This window comes from Ramularia collo-cygni (assembly GCF_900074925.1).
Source record: "Ramularia collo-cygni strain URUG2 genome assembly, contig: RCC_scaffold10, whole genome shotgun sequence".
NCBI classification, from domain to species: Eukaryota; Fungi; Ascomycota; class Dothideomycetes; order Mycosphaerellales; family Mycosphaerellaceae; genus Ramularia; species Ramularia collo-cygni.
In genome coordinates this window covers 601,872-617,472 of record NW_019716264.1, presented here as the reverse complement: position 1 = coordinate 617,472, position 15,601 = coordinate 601,872, and the positions used below count along the sequence as shown (strand labels likewise).

Here is a 15,601-nt window from a genome sequence, read left to right as displayed (position 1 = left end):
CAATGTGAAGGTGACCTGGGAAGTTCAAGGTACTCCGCATCCCCACAATTTCACACGTGCGTTTTCACACGTGGACACACGTGGATAATTCAAGAGCACTACCCTAACCCTAATCCTCCAACTGCTTTTTTGATACGACGACTACATCCAATTACAAGACCAAGACTACAGCTCCGTATGGCCCCAATACCACACCATCATCCCTGAGTTCAGATTTGCCATTAGTGGCGAGGGCTGCACATCGAGCGTACTTCTCCAACGATACCGCCTGCTCACGATCAGAAAAGTTGAGCAGCACGATCGCCCGCTTCCCGGCCTCATCTTGCCTTTCCCATCCCATCACCATCTCTCCAGTAATCTCCTTAGGTATAGCACGATAGCTCCCATAAACGAGCAGGTCCTTATGCTCCTTTCTTAAAGCGATCATCTTCTTGTAGAACGACAATACACTCTCAGGATCATCGATCTGGCTCTCGGCATTCCACTCTACGTAGTCTTTATTCACCGTCATCCACGGTTTACCGGGAGGTAATATTGCCGAGAAACCAGCATTCGCAGAGGAATSCCACTGTACAGGTAATCGACCATGATCCCGAGCTTTGAGCGACATCTCCCTCAGGACATCGTCCATACTGGACACGTCCCCACCGCGCTGCTGCAGGATTGCATTGTATGCATTCTTCGCTTCCACATCGATGTATTCTTCGGCAGGATAGTCTTTCCCAAGGTTTGCCATGCCAAACTCTTGCCCGGCCAAAAGGTAAGGAGTCCCCGCGAGAGTGGTGAGGTAGATGGCAAACAACTTTGCTGCAGCTGCACGATGCTCTGGCTTGTCTGAGCCGTATCTTGAAAGACTCCTACCACTATCATGGTTGTCCAGATACACGCTATTCCAACCATTGATCTTTGGCATGGCGTTTTGCCACATATTTGTGATGTGCCGGAGTCTTGAGGGGTGAAAGTCGTTGCGGGAGTACTTTCCGTTCGGTCCAAAGTCTATGTCAACAATATCTCCAGTAAAGACCATGTCAAGCTCATGCCTATCTTTGGCAACATACTCGGAGACAGACTGCTCGTCTTTGGTGAATCCTAGCTCGCCAACAGTCATGATGTCGTCGTACTGATCCAACACCTGTCGTAACTCTCGAATGTAGTCGTGCATCCTTGGTCCAGAAGCGAAAAACTCGGAGCCATCCTGATACTCGGAGTCGGTATCGGTAATCTTGCCATCCGGCAGGTCAGGGTGCTTTGACATGAGGTTCATGCTGTCGATACGAAATCCACGTACACCACGATCAAGCCAGAACTTGATATCATCATATGTTGCTTGTCGCATTTCCTGATTCTCCCAATTGAGATCTGGTTGTGACGGAAGAAACAAAGCAAGGTAGTATTGCTGCGTCGTTTCGTCGAAATGCCAGGCGCTACCTCCAAAGATGCTCCTCCAATTGTTGGGCTCCTTGCGGTTGCCTTGTTCATCGTACTTGGCATCTCTCCAGAAATACCAATCACGCTTTGGATTGTTTTTCGAGCTGCGTGATTCTTTGAACCAGACATGTTCGTCACTGGTGTGGTTTACTACCAGATCCATGAGTAGTTTGATCTGGTTGTTTCGAAGCTCATCGATGAGCTTTTGGACATCATCCAGAGTTCCATACGCTTCGTGAATGTCACGATAGTCAGATATGTCGTACCCTTAACGAATAGATCCACAGTCAGCTTTACCTCCTTCTAGCAGATCCAGGTTGGCTATCAATGCTTACCCATGTCCCTTTGTCTGCAGAAGAGGATTAGCAGTGACATCTTGAGTAGTCTGAACACGGTCTATACTCACGGTGATTTATAGATCGGTGACATCCACACTGCATCGACTCCCAAAGATTTGATGTACGGAATCTTGGAGATGATTCCAGGAAGGTCACCCAGCCCATCGCCGTTGCTGTCTTTGAAAGATGCTGGATAGATCTGATAGACCACGCTTTCTTTCCACCATGTCCTTTCGACCGCGAGACCGACCATGATTGCAGCAGCTTTTCGTAAATTCCAGTGCTTGCGGGAGGATGGTATTGAACAGGCAGAGGAGATCGCTGCCGGTCTCAGAGTCTTGATGCACTCTTATTGTAATGGAAGACCAGTTGCTTTCGATTCTTGTTGGTTACAGCCGAGCATAAGGTGTGCCACTTCCCATGGAACCATGAGCAAGAGTTTCGCCGACGCGGCACTTGGAAGCGTCCCCCTTTGGGAAATCTTGCGGGGCTAGAGTTTCTCCAGTCGGACCGACGTGTGAAGCCACTTTCGCACCCGATATCCCACGTGCAATTGTCCCCATAGCTCAGAAGGTGAGTGGGAGCCGGGGAACACCATAGCTCCACGAGACATGAAGCAGAGCTAGTCAAGTAGCCTCCTTTGGCGGGCGCCTACACGCTCATCTGACCTCCTCAAGGCCGATGCGACGAAGCGCCATCCAAGCAAAAGTCCTAGAGAGCCGTACATCGGTAGATAGTATCGTAACTCTGAAGAGTGAGAAATTATGCAATGACGCTGACTTCCAGCCAAATCACGCTTTTCCGTTGCAGTCTATGAAGAAACACTGATACCATCCCAAAGTGTCGCACTCACCAGCTCGCTCGGTACATCCGCGATACCATTCACAAGCTCATCGGCGAAGAAACGCAGACCAAAAGTCTCCTCCGCAGCATAAAGTCTTGTCGAAATTGCCGTTCGACCATTGACGAAAACTTCCAAAACGGAATTATCCCTCCAAGCTCTAATGTGCAACATTTCTTGCTCATACCTGCCGGTTACAGGATCACGCATGGTGAAGAGAGTATGAGGAGCCTGCTCAGGTGCGCTGCTTATCAATTCTGGGGAATTGAGGACTGGGAAAGCTGGTCTGTTGATTGTCAAGGTCTCTTGGTACTRGTCGAAGAACAAGCTGGTGGAGCGAGAGTAGTCGCCACTGTGATCGATGCTGAATCCGATGTATTGTGTACGCTTAGACACCTTGAACAAGCAATCAAGTTCCCAAGAAGTAGTCTTGATCTCGTGAGACTTGAATCCAACGTCGAACACTCCGCTGGTAAGCTCCTTGTTTCGCAGATCCGTTCGATGAACATTGGAACCTTTCCGAAGCTCTTCTACGAGCGGTCGGTAAGGTTGACTGGTAAGTGTTCGAATGGTGAACGATCCAAATTCATCTGGGGTCCGATGTACCGACGTTATGTCGAAGAGGTCACTCCTGGAGGCTCCCACGACGTACTGCAGGGACTGCACACTGAGCTCACGCGGCATCGAGAGAAGCCCACTCCAGCCTTGAGCGTGTCGCAGCTCGTCACAAAGGTCTTCCTCGGTGATCCATCCCCAGACGACTTGCTTTTGTGTCTTTGGGTCGTAAAAGGAGTTCGCAGCATACATACATCCATGGTCGAGATGTCCCCCGTAATCATACGTCATCTCCACAGGACCGGCGAAGGTAGTCCTCGAGACTGGTCTTTGCAAAGTCCCTGCCATCCAAAGTTGCCCTCGTGCGGGGCGCGAAGGACCGGGACCTTCAGCAACAGAGGCAGGTGAGGTTGACAAACAACCTTCGGTGCCCATAATGAGCATATCCCACTCAAGCTGCTCGTCTATCTCGTCACGTAGTGTGACGAAGTTGGTAACCTCCCAATTCTTTCCGACATCGCCAGACCATCTTGAAGGGCTGAAGTTCAGGCCAAAGTTTGCAAGCGGGCCAAGATATGCCCAGCGAGTCAAGTCGTTGGCGTCGATGGAGTACAGGAACGATGTGGGACACAAGTCCCGTATACCTCCAGAGACAATGCCGAACAGTGTCTTCGATTCATCCGTACCGAGGATACTTGCCATGCGAGGCCATGCAGAAACGAAAGGGTCTCTCCATCCAGTAACTTCGACACCAGCAGGCTCACATGGTAGGATGGGATTGGCATCGATCTTCTGCCATGACCTACCACCATCGAAAGACTTTGCCAAGCTCAAGGACTCCGACCCTCTGACATGCTGAAGCGTATGATGAATCGGTAGATGATTGACAGAAGTATAGGCATATGTGAGTGATCCATCCCGCGCATTGATCAAGCAACCAGTAAAGACGCCCTTGTCATCGTATGGTCTATCTGGTGACAGACAAGGAGTTTCGCGATACGTCCAGTGGATCAAGTCAGGAGAAGTGGCAGATCCCCAGGCTATATCTCCCCAATCATCTCCGTTGGGATTAACTTGATATCCAATGTGATACAGACCAGTTCTGGGATTGAATCCAGGGGCACAAGGATCGTTCATCCAACCACTTGCAGCCATGACATGGTACGAAGGCCGCCATCTTTGGAACCTCTCCTGTCTGCTCAGAGAAYCTTGTTTGTCATTGGCAAAGTCTTCATTTCCTTCTGCTGGTGAATTGCTTGTTCCAACGGACGAGATAGGGGTGAGGTCCGTCGACGAGCTACTAGAATCGGTCGTCTCTGCCATGATGTCTTGCTAGTCAAAGCTCTTCAKGTTGGTCTGGCAGGAGAGTGAGGGAACAGGACCTCAAAAACGTCTCCAGCGTAGCAGCGAAGACATGCGTCCATTCCAGCAAGACCAAGGGCCAGTCCGCCTTCTTCCGACACTAGCTCACAATTGTGGATCACAGATGGAGGCGGGGATACCCCAGAGCGGGTAAACGAACGCGGGATCCGGAGTTTTGTGGAGGTGCCGAACGGCGAAACTGCCCTCTTTGAGATTAGTCCACAGTCCTGTACAGAGATTCGCCGAAGCCACGAGTTCTCCACGACTCCAGGTTTCGACGTGCGACTTGCAGCGGCCACGAGAGAGTATTCCGGTACATAAGATGTCGTCTGCCGTGCCCTTGCAAATCGCGGTAGCCAAGAACATCCTCACTCCGAGTTGACCTCTTCCAAACACTCCCCTTCTCATTTCTTTGGAAAGCACAATCCCTCAATTTCAGACTCAAAAGGGCTGACCACCATGACTGGCTTGGAGCTGGAAAAGAACAATGCGGTCCACGTCGAGAATGAATCCATCTCAAATGTATCTTCGAAAGCGGAGCCTACAAGCAGGATCAATCTTTCAGCCAAGCAGCAGTACAAACAGCTCTGGACCGCTCTGAAAGCCGATTCCCGGTACAGTTGGTGGGCGCTGTACTGTATGCTTCTCGTATTCGGTTGGGGATATGACGCAGGCCTCTCGGGTGTCGCCATCGCATTTCCAGAATTCCGAGAGGTGTATGGAAACTACTACGCCCCTACGCCACAAGAAGGTCAATGGGTTATTCCAGCTCTCTGGCAGTCCCTCTGGAACGCAGCATCCACCATCGGTCAGGTCTTTGGTGGTTATGCTGCGGGTCAATTCGCAGACATGGTTTGTGGCCCCTGTTCGAACCTGGAGCTCTCTGAGATATTCGCTGACACTTCTGTCCGCAGGTCGGCCGCAAAGCACTGCTATACACAGCTGTGCTCCTCTCCCTCAGCGCCTCTTTCGCATTGGTCTTTGCGCCTAACCTCCCGGTCCTTTTCGTCTCTAAGCTTCTGCTGGGTCTTTCGGTCGGACTCTCCACCGCTACTCCTCCACTATACGTCACGGAAAATGCCCCAGCCGCGCTTCGTTCGACATTCTCTTCGCTTACCAACGTGGTGATTGTGCTTGGATTCTTCTGCTCCTCCCTCACTGGCTACGGGTCGTCCAAGATCCAAGGCGTGTGGTCTTTCAAGCTGGCCTTTGTCATGACTTTCGTCGTGCCCGCTTTGTACTTGATTGGCCTTCCTTTCTTCCCRGAGTCGCCTGTATATCTCGTCAAGAAAGGCCGGGAGGAGCAAGCACGCAAGGCCATCCTGAGGCTGTATGGTGGAGGTGCTGATGTAGCCGGTATTCTGGCCACCATCAAGAAAGAGTTGCACGAAGAGGAGGCCACATCTTCAGGCGTTAGCCAGACTACCTGGAAAGCCATTTTCTCCAAGGAACACAGGACCAGGACCTTCGTGGCTGTGCTCGGTCTCCAGTCCCAGAACTTCTCCGGTGGCTATTTCGCAAACACCTACCAGACCTACTACTTCGAGCTCATCGGCCAGAGCGATCCATTCCAGCTTACGGCCATCTCCTCGACCTTGCAATTCTTCTCCAACTTCGTCGCCGTCGCTCTTGCAGACGTCATTCCTCGCCGTAAGGGTCTCATAGGAGGTGGAGTCATACTCATGTTTTGGTCGGTGGTCATCGCTGGCTGCTCAATGGCGTCGAAGACGAACGATGCGGCTGTCACTGCTCTGCTGGCATTTATGATAACTTRGTCCATGTTGTACACGGCGACAGTGGTAAGTGAGCCTGCCCTGCATGTTGCGATGAAGTGTGCTGACCAACTCCAAGGGATGCTACGGCTGGGCTGTTGCTCAAGAGACGTCCGCACAAGCCACACGCCCAAAGACCATCTCCTTCGTCCTGGTCTGCCAGCAGCTCACAGCCCTCATGCTATCCTCGGTCTTTCCATACTTCATCAACCCTGATCAGCTGAATTGGGGAGGTAAGATCATGTTCCTCTTCGTGGGAGCTGAGCTCTTCRTCATGGTCGGCTTGTGGTTTTACCAACCAGAGACGAAGAATCGCACCAATGTTGAGATCGAAGCACTGTACGCGAGCAATATTCCTGCTCGCAAGTTCAACTCGTTTGAGGTGGTTGATGGGCAGGTCGTGGAGAGGCAGCAGAGCACTGGGTTTCTCGAACGATTCTCGAGAAAGGCATAGATACTAAGTAGAGGTGTATCAAAAATCCATCACAGCTCAAAATGGTCCCGGCGGAGAGGCTACAAGACGAGGTCGAAGATCGTATCCGCCTTGCAGAGATCATCTGGTGTCAGGCGCGGGATCATTTTCCAGGCAACCCCCGATGCGCGTGTCGAGGAAGCTCTGGCTGATATCCGTCGATCGCTCGATTGGCTACAGACCCAGCAGGCTGAGGAGGCCAGAGCCGCAAGTGAAGCCGCTTCGAGAAAGTAGCAGCGTAGACGAAGGAGGATGAGGAAGCAAGTGCTGCTGTGGACAATCGTTGGATCGGCTGAAGTCGCTAGAATGGAGAAGGGCCGGGAGGGCCCAGAAGCTTCTTCTAGATCCACAGGGCCTTTCAATTGTCGTCATCGTAAGGTACGGGGCATCTTCGTGGCCAAGGGCGTGGTGGAATTGTCGTCGTGCGTGGATGGGCCGCGCTTTGTCGCCATGCTTCCGTCGCTCGTTAGCAGCGGTAGGGGTGGATCACCAGTTCTCCTCCATTGTTTCCGGCTGGACCTCAGCGTCACCGTCAATGAAGACCGTCCCTGACTTCCTGAGCACCACTGAGGAGCTCGTCGGCGTCGCTTTCGATCGCAGTCTCGATGGTCTCCGTCATGTCCTCCCCCTCCTCCAGGTTGGGCTTGGGTTGCTTCAAGGGGGAACAGCGGGGTTCGTCGTCAGTATCGAAGTGCGGAGACTGACTGTCGAAGCAAGGTAGTAAGGCCGCGTTCAAAATCGCGTTGTCGCCGCCCAAGGTTGGAGGAAGCTGGTCTCCAAGTTTCAAAGTACTTTTTCCAAAATCACCATGTCCGTCGTAATGGATGAGATCTTGCATGATTGATGGTTTGCTATCGTAGATGTTGGTGAGGAGGACGGGGTCGCGGCGGCCACGTTCGATTGTGCAGTCGGGGGAGTCCGTCCGACGACGACGACGACGACGAAGTGTTGGTATGACATGTGCCTTGTTTGTTGTTGCAGTCCGTCGAGAAGGGATGGCTTCATCCTCAGTGATGCCCTCATCGGACTGAGAATCCTCGTCAGACTAATCATCATCGCCATCATCAGCGCTTCTCTCTCCTCGGGGAGGACTCGACCTTCAACTCCGCCAGCGCCGCAACAGTATCACACTTGCTCTAATTCCGGCTTGCGACTCCTCTCCTTATTCCCGATCTTCTTTTGCTTTCGCTTTTGCCTCGAGTACTCCAATCCCCATCCCAATCGACTTCGATCCGCAACGGCTCATGCAATCTCCACATAACCATTCTTTCATCAACGCGGACGGAGACTGAGATCTTCCGATACTACAAAGCGACGGAAACGTACGTCCAACAACTTTGGGCATACCAGGTTGGAAAAACAGAACGCTAGAGATCCTGTTTAAGCACATCAGCTAACAGAAGAAACGTTTGAGAAAGGTGAGAGAAGAAATAGCTCCGAGAAGAGAGAAGAGAGCTGCAAGCCGCGATGCCCGACAGATTCGTCAGTCCCGCCGCCCAAAACCCCAGCAAGCTGAAAAGGGATATTCTCATCCATGGAAGTATCTCCCTCCACGCTTGAGATTCGGGGTCCGGACGGCGACGGCGGCGGTGTTTCATCCGGTCTACGTTTGTGAATGTCCCAACACAAGCAGCGATTACAAATACAAACTCTGCGCCGCAACAATGTCCCTCCGAACCTTACCCAACGCAGCCTCAAACTTTTGCTCCAACTCCTCACTACCCATGACCTTGGACGCCTGCGCAATCTGTCTTAGCAATTCTTCCAGTCTCCGGAAGAGGCGGATGAGGGAGCCCTCGTAGACGTCCGTCATTTTGCTGCAAATCACAAGTTAGTGATGTACCAACACAACTCCCACATCTCAACACAACTCACCAGATATCAGCAAAGCTCGCGCCCTTGGTCCAAGCAAACACAACCTCCATCAGCTCGCTCTTGAAAGTGTTCAGATACTCCTCCTCGTTAAGGAGGACCTTACTCTCCATCGAGATCTTCGCTACAATCCTCGCCTGGGCTTGAATTTCTCGGAAGGGCTTCGCAAGCTCTTCACTGAGCGGAGGTGCTTCATCACTCTTCTCCTCGAATATAAAGGCACTGAGGACAGCGGCGCATTGCTCCGGTGTGAGCTCGTTGAAGAACCGGTTGAATAGGAGCTCGGAGAGCACCAATTCGTCACCCGTGGAGATTTCACATGCTACACGAGCCTTCAGCTGGACGACATCTTGATCATTGATGAAGCCCATCCGGCGGAGGACACGCTTGCGGTTCTTGAGTTCATCCATCTGGAGGACGCTGAGAGCATCTCCAATCTTCTTCCGCGTAGCCTTGATCTCCGTGCCTAATAGAACTTTTGAGTGGTACTGATCGTAGAGGGCGGCCAATTGATCCGACTTGTGGAGCGGATGGCTCAGCATCTTATGCTCCAATACCTCAATCTTTCGAAGCAGCTTCTTGAAGGACTCATCTGTGATGCCCATGTTTTCAATAGGATCAAGAATCGCCACACCGTCAGGGAAGCGCTTGGCGACTTCTTCCAAGGCCTTGCGGACCGCGTTTCGCTGCTCGGGTGTGCGAAGGTCGTTGGGCAGGAAGACACGAATGTGGCCGACCGAGTCAATAGTGCCGTTCATAACAGGAACGACCTCCATCTTGCCCTTCTCACCTGGAAGAGGTGGTCGCACTCCAGGCGGAAGATCTTCTGCGGACTTTGATCCAGGTTGGGTCGACGGGCTATCTGCCGCAACATTCAAAAGCACGTCCACCACTACCGAAGCAGAAGGCTTGATGTCTTCCTCTTTGAGATGCTTGCTAGGCTTGATCTTCATGAAGTTACACACCGCTCCCCAGCCAAAGTCGTAGTCTTTGTATTTGATCTTCACCAAACGTCCTGCTTGTAGGAATTTGAGAAGGTATTGTGGATGTGTGATGACTTCGCGCATGTCGCTGCCGTATTTGGTGAGATATTGGCGGAGGTCGTAGTACTCCTTGATCTCAGCCTCATTCTCAATCACAATATCCGCGTGCTTCTGCTCCAATTCAACAATCTGCTTTTCCAGCCCGGTGACAGAGKCGGCATTCTGGAATTGGTAGAAGCAGCGCTCCAGCATAAACTCTGGACTGATACCCTCGACACGCATGAGGTTAAGAATCATGTTGTGGCCCAGGTAGAAGGCGCTGTTGAGCTTGTCCTGCTCGCCACGAACAATGTCTTTGGCAGCCACGGGATCCATCTTTTCCTCGATCATCATAATGACAATACCGCGATCATCGAGACCTCTTCGTCCGGCACGTCCAGACATTTGGATAAACTCGCTAGGTGTGACGTAGCGGAGAGCGATGCCATCGAATTTGCGAACAGATGTGAAGACGACTGTCTTCGCAGGCATGTTCAATCCGATGGAGAAGGTCTCGGTGGCGAAGAGTACCTTGATAAGACCTTCTTGGAAAAGGATTTCAATCGTCTCCTTCAGGATGGGGAGGAGTCCTGAGTGATGAATACCGATACCGCGGCGAAGGAGTGGAAGGAGGTGCTGAATTTGTGGAAGTTCCTTGTCCTGATCGGAAAGCATCTCGATTGCTGAGCTGAAAACCTTGGACACCATGGCCTTTTCAGAATCGTCGTTGAAAGCGAGTTGACTCATCTGGAGCGCATAGTTTTCGCAATCACGCTTAGAGAAGGAGAACACAATGACAGGATTGTAGTTCTTCATCATGATCATCTTGACGATCTTGTAAATGTCGGTTGGACCCTCGTTACGACCTCCCTTGTTGACCTTCTTGTCCTTGCCTTTGCCTTTCCTCTTCGCCAGAGCGTTGGAGCCGTCGTCGCCAGCCTTGTCTGCAATGGCAGACATGGCCTTGTTGAAGTTGTCTTCTCGGAAGGTACCCTTTTCGTCCACCACCAGATGGATGCCATCCGCGCCGGCAGGGAAGAAGTAGTGTTGCAGAGGTGTGGGTCGGAAGTCGGTGTAGWCAACGTGACACGGTTGATTGTGAGTCTTGACGATCCATTCGGCGAACTGCATAGCGTTGGGGATGGTGGCCGAGAGGAAGACGTAGCGCACCTTGTCGGGCAAAAGGATGATGGTCTCTTCCCAGACGACACCTCGCGTCTTGTCACGCAGATAGTGCACCTCGTCGAAGACGACCCACGCCACTTCGCGCATAATCTCGCTTCCGCGGTACAGCATAGRGCGCAAAATCTCAGTGGTCATGACCAGGCACGTAGCCGTAGGGTTGATTGTGACATCGCCAGTCATCAAGCCGACATCCCCAAACTCGGCCATGAACTCTCGATACTTCTGATTGCTGAGCGCCTTGATAGGAGAGGTGTAGATGACGCGCTGGTTGTCGCGAAGACATTGCGCAATGGCATATTCGGCGACGACCGTCTTACCAGCGGATGTATGCGCCGACACGAGGACGCTTTCATTTCGTTCAATCGACATGATGGACACCTCTTGGAAGGGATCGAGGGTGAATGGCCATGTACGCGCCGGCTTTTCGGGTCTCTTATGCTGTGAGATGGGCACATAGTTGCTATCCGGGGGAAGCGCGACCTGGTGGCGGACTTGATGGGATAGCACCACCGCTTCGTTGTCCTGTTTGGCCTGTAATCCTGCTGCTGCTGCCACTTCCCGCGATTGTTCCGTCTCAAACTCATCCGTCACTACCGCCTGCGGCTCCTCCTCCCTCCGCTGTCGCTTCTGGTCGCGGTCTTCGCCAGCATCGTTATCCTCCATGTCGACATCCTCTTTTACTGCTGGCAGATCCACTCCTCCGTTTGATGCATCTTGCGCGGCAGGTGATGCTGCGTCGGCATTTTGTGATGAATTCTGCTTCTCGCTTTTGATGTCGCCGTTCAGCGACCGCTTCTTGCTTGCGGCGGCGCCTTTGCCCTTGCCGGCCTCTTCAAATACGTCGAACAAATCGTCGTCCATGCTGCGCCGGTTCTCAACGTGGATGGATGTAGTGTGAAGCTAGCCTTGTGGTGGATGTGAGATGTTTGACTGGGAGCTTTTTTGATCGTCAATCGATCGCGATCGGCCGGCAAAACTGCGGCGCGCCATTGAACGTGATGGATCGCGACTGCCACTCCGCCACTTCCTCTTCCTCTGTCTTCCAACCCATGCGTGTCTGCCGACCACTCATTCTAATGTTAGACCAATTGACGCCTTCCTTTCGTATGACARGTATAGAACATCCTCTCAGCACAGCCCTGGCGACGCCATTTCTGTGCCTCGTCCACAACCCAACGCTGAGGTAAGATGTGAGCAACGAGACATATGAGRGCAGGCGAGGTAGGCAGGTCAGCGCGCGCGTTTTTCTCAGGTCTGATTGCCGGTTCCATCCCCCAACGACTCTGATTTCTCATACGCAAGAAACAATGTCAGAAGCAATGTCCGCCAGTCTCATTACAGCCATCACAATCGGCTCCATCACTTTCTGCGCCTTGATCGTTGGGCTAGTTTATCACATCCGCCGCTGGCAACAGAGACGCCGAAAGGCGACCTTCCGCCTTCCTCCTCCGGTACATACACGATCTTGGGAGGCTCATCATATTCAGCGACACATCCCACCTATGCCGCACATACAGTCTCCATCTACAGGACCCGGTTCGCCAGTAGAAAGTCCTGTCGTGGGTACGGCGACAGTTTATACACTTCGAAGCGTCAATGGATCAGGATCTGGCTTTCCTGTTGCACTGCGGGACGAGCATAACATCACTAGGCCTCAACATGCGAGGGTAAGGGCGCCGCGGCCGCTATATCCGGGACACATACCTTATCAGCCGCCTCGGGCTGGTGGGTGAGAGCAGTCTACATCATTCGACAGAGTCAACATCCAATATGGACCTCACTCGGCCAGCGATAGGATCTCCAATGTTGCAGTCGAATTTGCGAGATCTCCAGCAGCCGAGATCTGGTTATGCTGCAGAGCTGTGACGCCTCGTTCGAAGTTTCTTTCAGACCACCTGTCCKCTAGACGTCCCAGCCAAATTACAAATTGCACGGTTCTTTGGACACGTCGCGCGAGATGCTAAGGCTTGTGGAGAAAACGCCGTGGCCAGATCAAGATCGTACCTTGGGGAGACTGGGTGAACAATAAACTCACAACTACACCTAGATGATAGGATTCGTTATGATTTCGTGGAACCACGGCAGTGACCATGAATTGCTCATCCACCACCGGCATTCCAGTGAAAGAACGGGAGCAGAGTTTGGACTTTTGTGGATCTGCCTTTTGGTCATACATATCCCCACCTTCTTTCTCATCGCAAGACATTTTCTCTACTCACATCTCACCACCTCTCCGCTAACCAAAATCCGATCCCCGAGAGACAATTCACGAATCCAAAATCTCACCACAGACACCCCAGTCAAAATGCTACCTTCAAATTTGCAAAGACTTAGTCGCGTTAGCCACGCTGCGAAGAAGAATTCTCCAATCCCGAAGATCGTGGTCCCTGTCCGCGGGACTCTCCTGCACGGTGCGCGCAATAACATCAGCCAAAGTGCCAACTTCAAGCATCCCGGCAGCACTAATCGTCGCCGTCATCCTCCTTCATACGACTATCAATACGAAAAGCTCGCCACAGCCAAAGAGCTCGACCAAAGTACCGGATGGCCCGGGAAGACCGCCAAGTCAACCACCACAAAGCATTGGTCCGACAAGCCAACCGCAGACAGCGATGGGAACTACCTGCATCCCCAATTTCACGAATCACTTGCGCTCTTCAAAACCCTCAAGGACGACGAGGGCAAGCTCTTCGATGCTCGCTTCTTCAGATTTCTCTTGTCGAGCCCTCAACTTACCGAGTTCACGTCCGACTGGAAGCCTGGCTGTGCTGACGACATCGAGGCGTATCTCGCGTCACTGGAGGGGAAAGTGGTAGAGGAATGGCCGGAGCCGAATTTTGGTAAAGCGAAGGATGCTGAGGAGGCTGCAAAGTACTATGTGTAGTGTCTGCGGGCGTTGAAGCGCATCACTTTTAGTCAAGCGCATAGAGAAAGCAGCCCGGGAGGACGACGCTGGGCCCACAAGGCGCAAGAAATAGCAACAGATATCTGTCCAATCTGAAGATTTTAACGGTCTCCTTCCACCACATATGTAATCCCACTGCAGGTCGATCCAGAGCCGACACAAGAAATACCTTATTCCGGATCAAACGGGCTACGTCGAGCACGTGTCCGCTTCCCGCCTTCCCACTAGTGTAGCCAGCATTTCCAAAAATGCTTGAGAAGCGACAACCGCGGAAAGCCATTTCTCACACCTCTCCAGATTTACATCTCTTCCTCTCGCTATAACCACGATACAGCTTAAACATCCATCGTACCCTCAAAGCCACGAAAGAGAGCCATGCTCGTCACAAATCCAATTCTGTTCACCTCCTCCTTGGCACTCCCACTGGCACGCCTTCACCACATCAGCGGCCACATGAAGTGATCGGCTTTCTCCGAGTTGCCGTCGAAACTGGCCTCATCGAAGCAATATCCGGAGAGAACAATTGTCCAGCTGGCCGCGCAGGTGCGTTTTGAATTCCGGCAAAGACTTCAGCGAAAGGCAATCGGTGCCCAAAATTCTGGTCGAAAAAGCAGATGCGGTTCTTCTCCAGCGACTATCTCGTCAACCATGTTTAATCCAGATGTTAGAATTCGCCGTGAGCTGACTGTCAAGATCTATAGCCGGCGGTGGCGTCTTCGATGATAGCGTACACGGCAAGCAGTCGCTCGAATTCGTCGCCTTCCAGCTCATACTCGATGTCGTCTGCCTCAAGTCCGACACTGTCTCCTCCAAGCTCATGGTCAATACCGTCTTCATCATGCTCGTATCCAATTTGATCTTCTTCGAGCTCACTCTCAGCCTCTTCTCCTTCGAACCCAGATCCGGACTCATACGAGGCCCTCTCAGTGTCCGGCAAAATCGCGAGGAAATCGTCGTCGTCCCCTGATACGAAAGCACAATAGAAGGCGCCGAAAGATATTGCCTTCCTGTTGGAAGCCTCGCTACGTGCCTTTGCAACAGATTCCAGAATGTCCAGGACTTCCTCCAGAATCTTGACAAAGTGGTAATGTTCGGCGGAAAATTGGTTGTATGTTTTCCCGGCTCTCATCGCGTTGATCTTGGCAAGTCTCGGGATAGCTTTCTTTCTCAGTTCGATGGTCAGGCGAATGACTGACAGAATGTTTGTATCTATGACAATGATCGGATCTGTAGACTGGGCGACTGAGGTGGCCAGGACCTTGTATTGCTTCTGAGAGATTGGATACGGCGACTTGGGTTTGCCAGGGGTTACGGGCACAGTGATGTTGCAGCGGTCAGCGTTTTTGCCCAGCCATGTTGAGATCTCGTTGGTGTATGCTTTATATTGCGTGTACATGTCAGATGTGGCATTCGGTGCCATGTTGTGTTGCCTGTGTGATGGGTCTGGAAGGTCCTCGGAGAGGAGTGAGAGAAGAGCTGGAAGCTAGATGGACCTCCAAGTCACGACCCGGCTTACAGCTGAGGGGAAGACCCATATTGGTATACAGGTCCTGGAGGCTAGATGAGAGTTCATCCGATATGTCAGTGAAGGAACTCCTGGCGTACTTTAAATTAAACACCCGCATTTACTTGGTACCTTAGTTCAGAGACCATGCCGGGGTGAATGTCTCTTGACCAATCGGGATCGAGCCTGAATCCCTGGTCCGGAACAGCAAGAATCGAGATCCATGCGCTCATCATTACCTTACACTTTTACGACCTGTCACGTCGATGTCTGTTACACACACACAAAAGAAGAAGCAACGACAGCGTCTCCACATCTTCTTCCTGTTCCAACTTCTGACAAGCG

General features: G+C 52.1%; 7 protein-coding genes; 2 read left to right on the top strand and 5 right to left on the bottom strand.

Annotated features, from left to right (window-relative positions):
* Window positions 1-151: 151 nt before the first annotated feature.
* On the bottom strand, window positions 152-2,019 carry RCC_06797 (probable alpha-glucosidase (maltase); the record flags this gene model as incomplete). XM_023772057.1 has 3 exons in its annotated part: window positions 152-1,695; window positions 1,764-1,777; window positions 1,835-2,019. 3 exons carry the CDS (start codon window positions 2,017-2,019, stop codon window positions 152-154), a joined length of 1,743 nt encoding a protein of 580 aa, XP_023627825.1.
* Window positions 2,020-2,577: 558 nt separating this feature from the next.
* Window positions 2,578-4,485, bottom strand: RCC_06796 (related to Glycosyl hydrolases family 32 superfamily; the record flags this gene model as incomplete). The annotated part of the gene is made up of 1 exon (XM_023772056.1): window positions 2,578-4,485. The coding sequence occupies one exon, from the start codon at window positions 4,483-4,485 to the stop codon at window positions 2,578-2,580; it is 1,908 nt and encodes a 635-aa protein (XP_023627824.1).
* Window positions 4,486-4,983: 498 nt separating this feature from the next.
* Window positions 4,984-6,750, top strand: RCC_06795 (related to maltose permease; the record flags this gene model as incomplete). XM_023772055.1 has 3 exons in its annotated part: window positions 4,984-5,376; window positions 5,439-6,323; window positions 6,376-6,750. 3 exons carry the CDS (start codon window positions 4,984-4,986, stop codon window positions 6,748-6,750), a joined length of 1,653 nt encoding a protein of 550 aa, XP_023627823.1.
* A 550-nt stretch (window positions 6,751-7,300) lies between these two features.
* RCC_06794 (uncharacterized protein) lies at window positions 7,301-7,606 on the bottom strand (the record flags this gene model as incomplete). The annotated part of the gene is made up of 1 exon (XM_023772054.1): window positions 7,301-7,606. One exon carries the CDS (start codon window positions 7,604-7,606, stop codon window positions 7,301-7,303), a length of 306 nt encoding a protein of 101 aa, XP_023627822.1.
* Window positions 7,607-8,404: 798 nt separating this feature from the next.
* On the bottom strand, window positions 8,405-11,708 carry RCC_06793 (probable ATP dependent RNA helicase; the record flags this gene model as incomplete). XM_023772053.1 has 2 exons in its annotated part: window positions 8,405-8,585; window positions 8,644-11,708. The coding sequence occupies 2 exons, from the start codon at window positions 11,706-11,708 to the stop codon at window positions 8,405-8,407; spliced, it is 3,246 nt and encodes a 1,081-aa protein (XP_023627821.1).
* A 1,444-nt stretch (window positions 11,709-13,152) lies between these two features.
* Window positions 13,153-13,731, top strand: RCC_06792 (uncharacterized protein; the record flags this gene model as incomplete). Its single annotated transcript, XM_023772052.1, has 1 exon — window positions 13,153-13,731. One exon carries the CDS (start codon window positions 13,153-13,155, stop codon window positions 13,729-13,731), a length of 579 nt encoding a protein of 192 aa, XP_023627820.1.
* Window positions 13,732-14,440: 709 nt separating this feature from the next.
* On the bottom strand, window positions 14,441-15,172 carry RCC_06791 (uncharacterized protein; the record flags this gene model as incomplete). The annotated part of the gene is made up of 1 exon (XM_023772051.1): window positions 14,441-15,172. The coding sequence occupies one exon, from the start codon at window positions 15,170-15,172 to the stop codon at window positions 14,441-14,443; it is 732 nt and encodes a 243-aa protein (XP_023627819.1).
* Window positions 15,173-15,601: the final 429 nt, after the last annotated feature.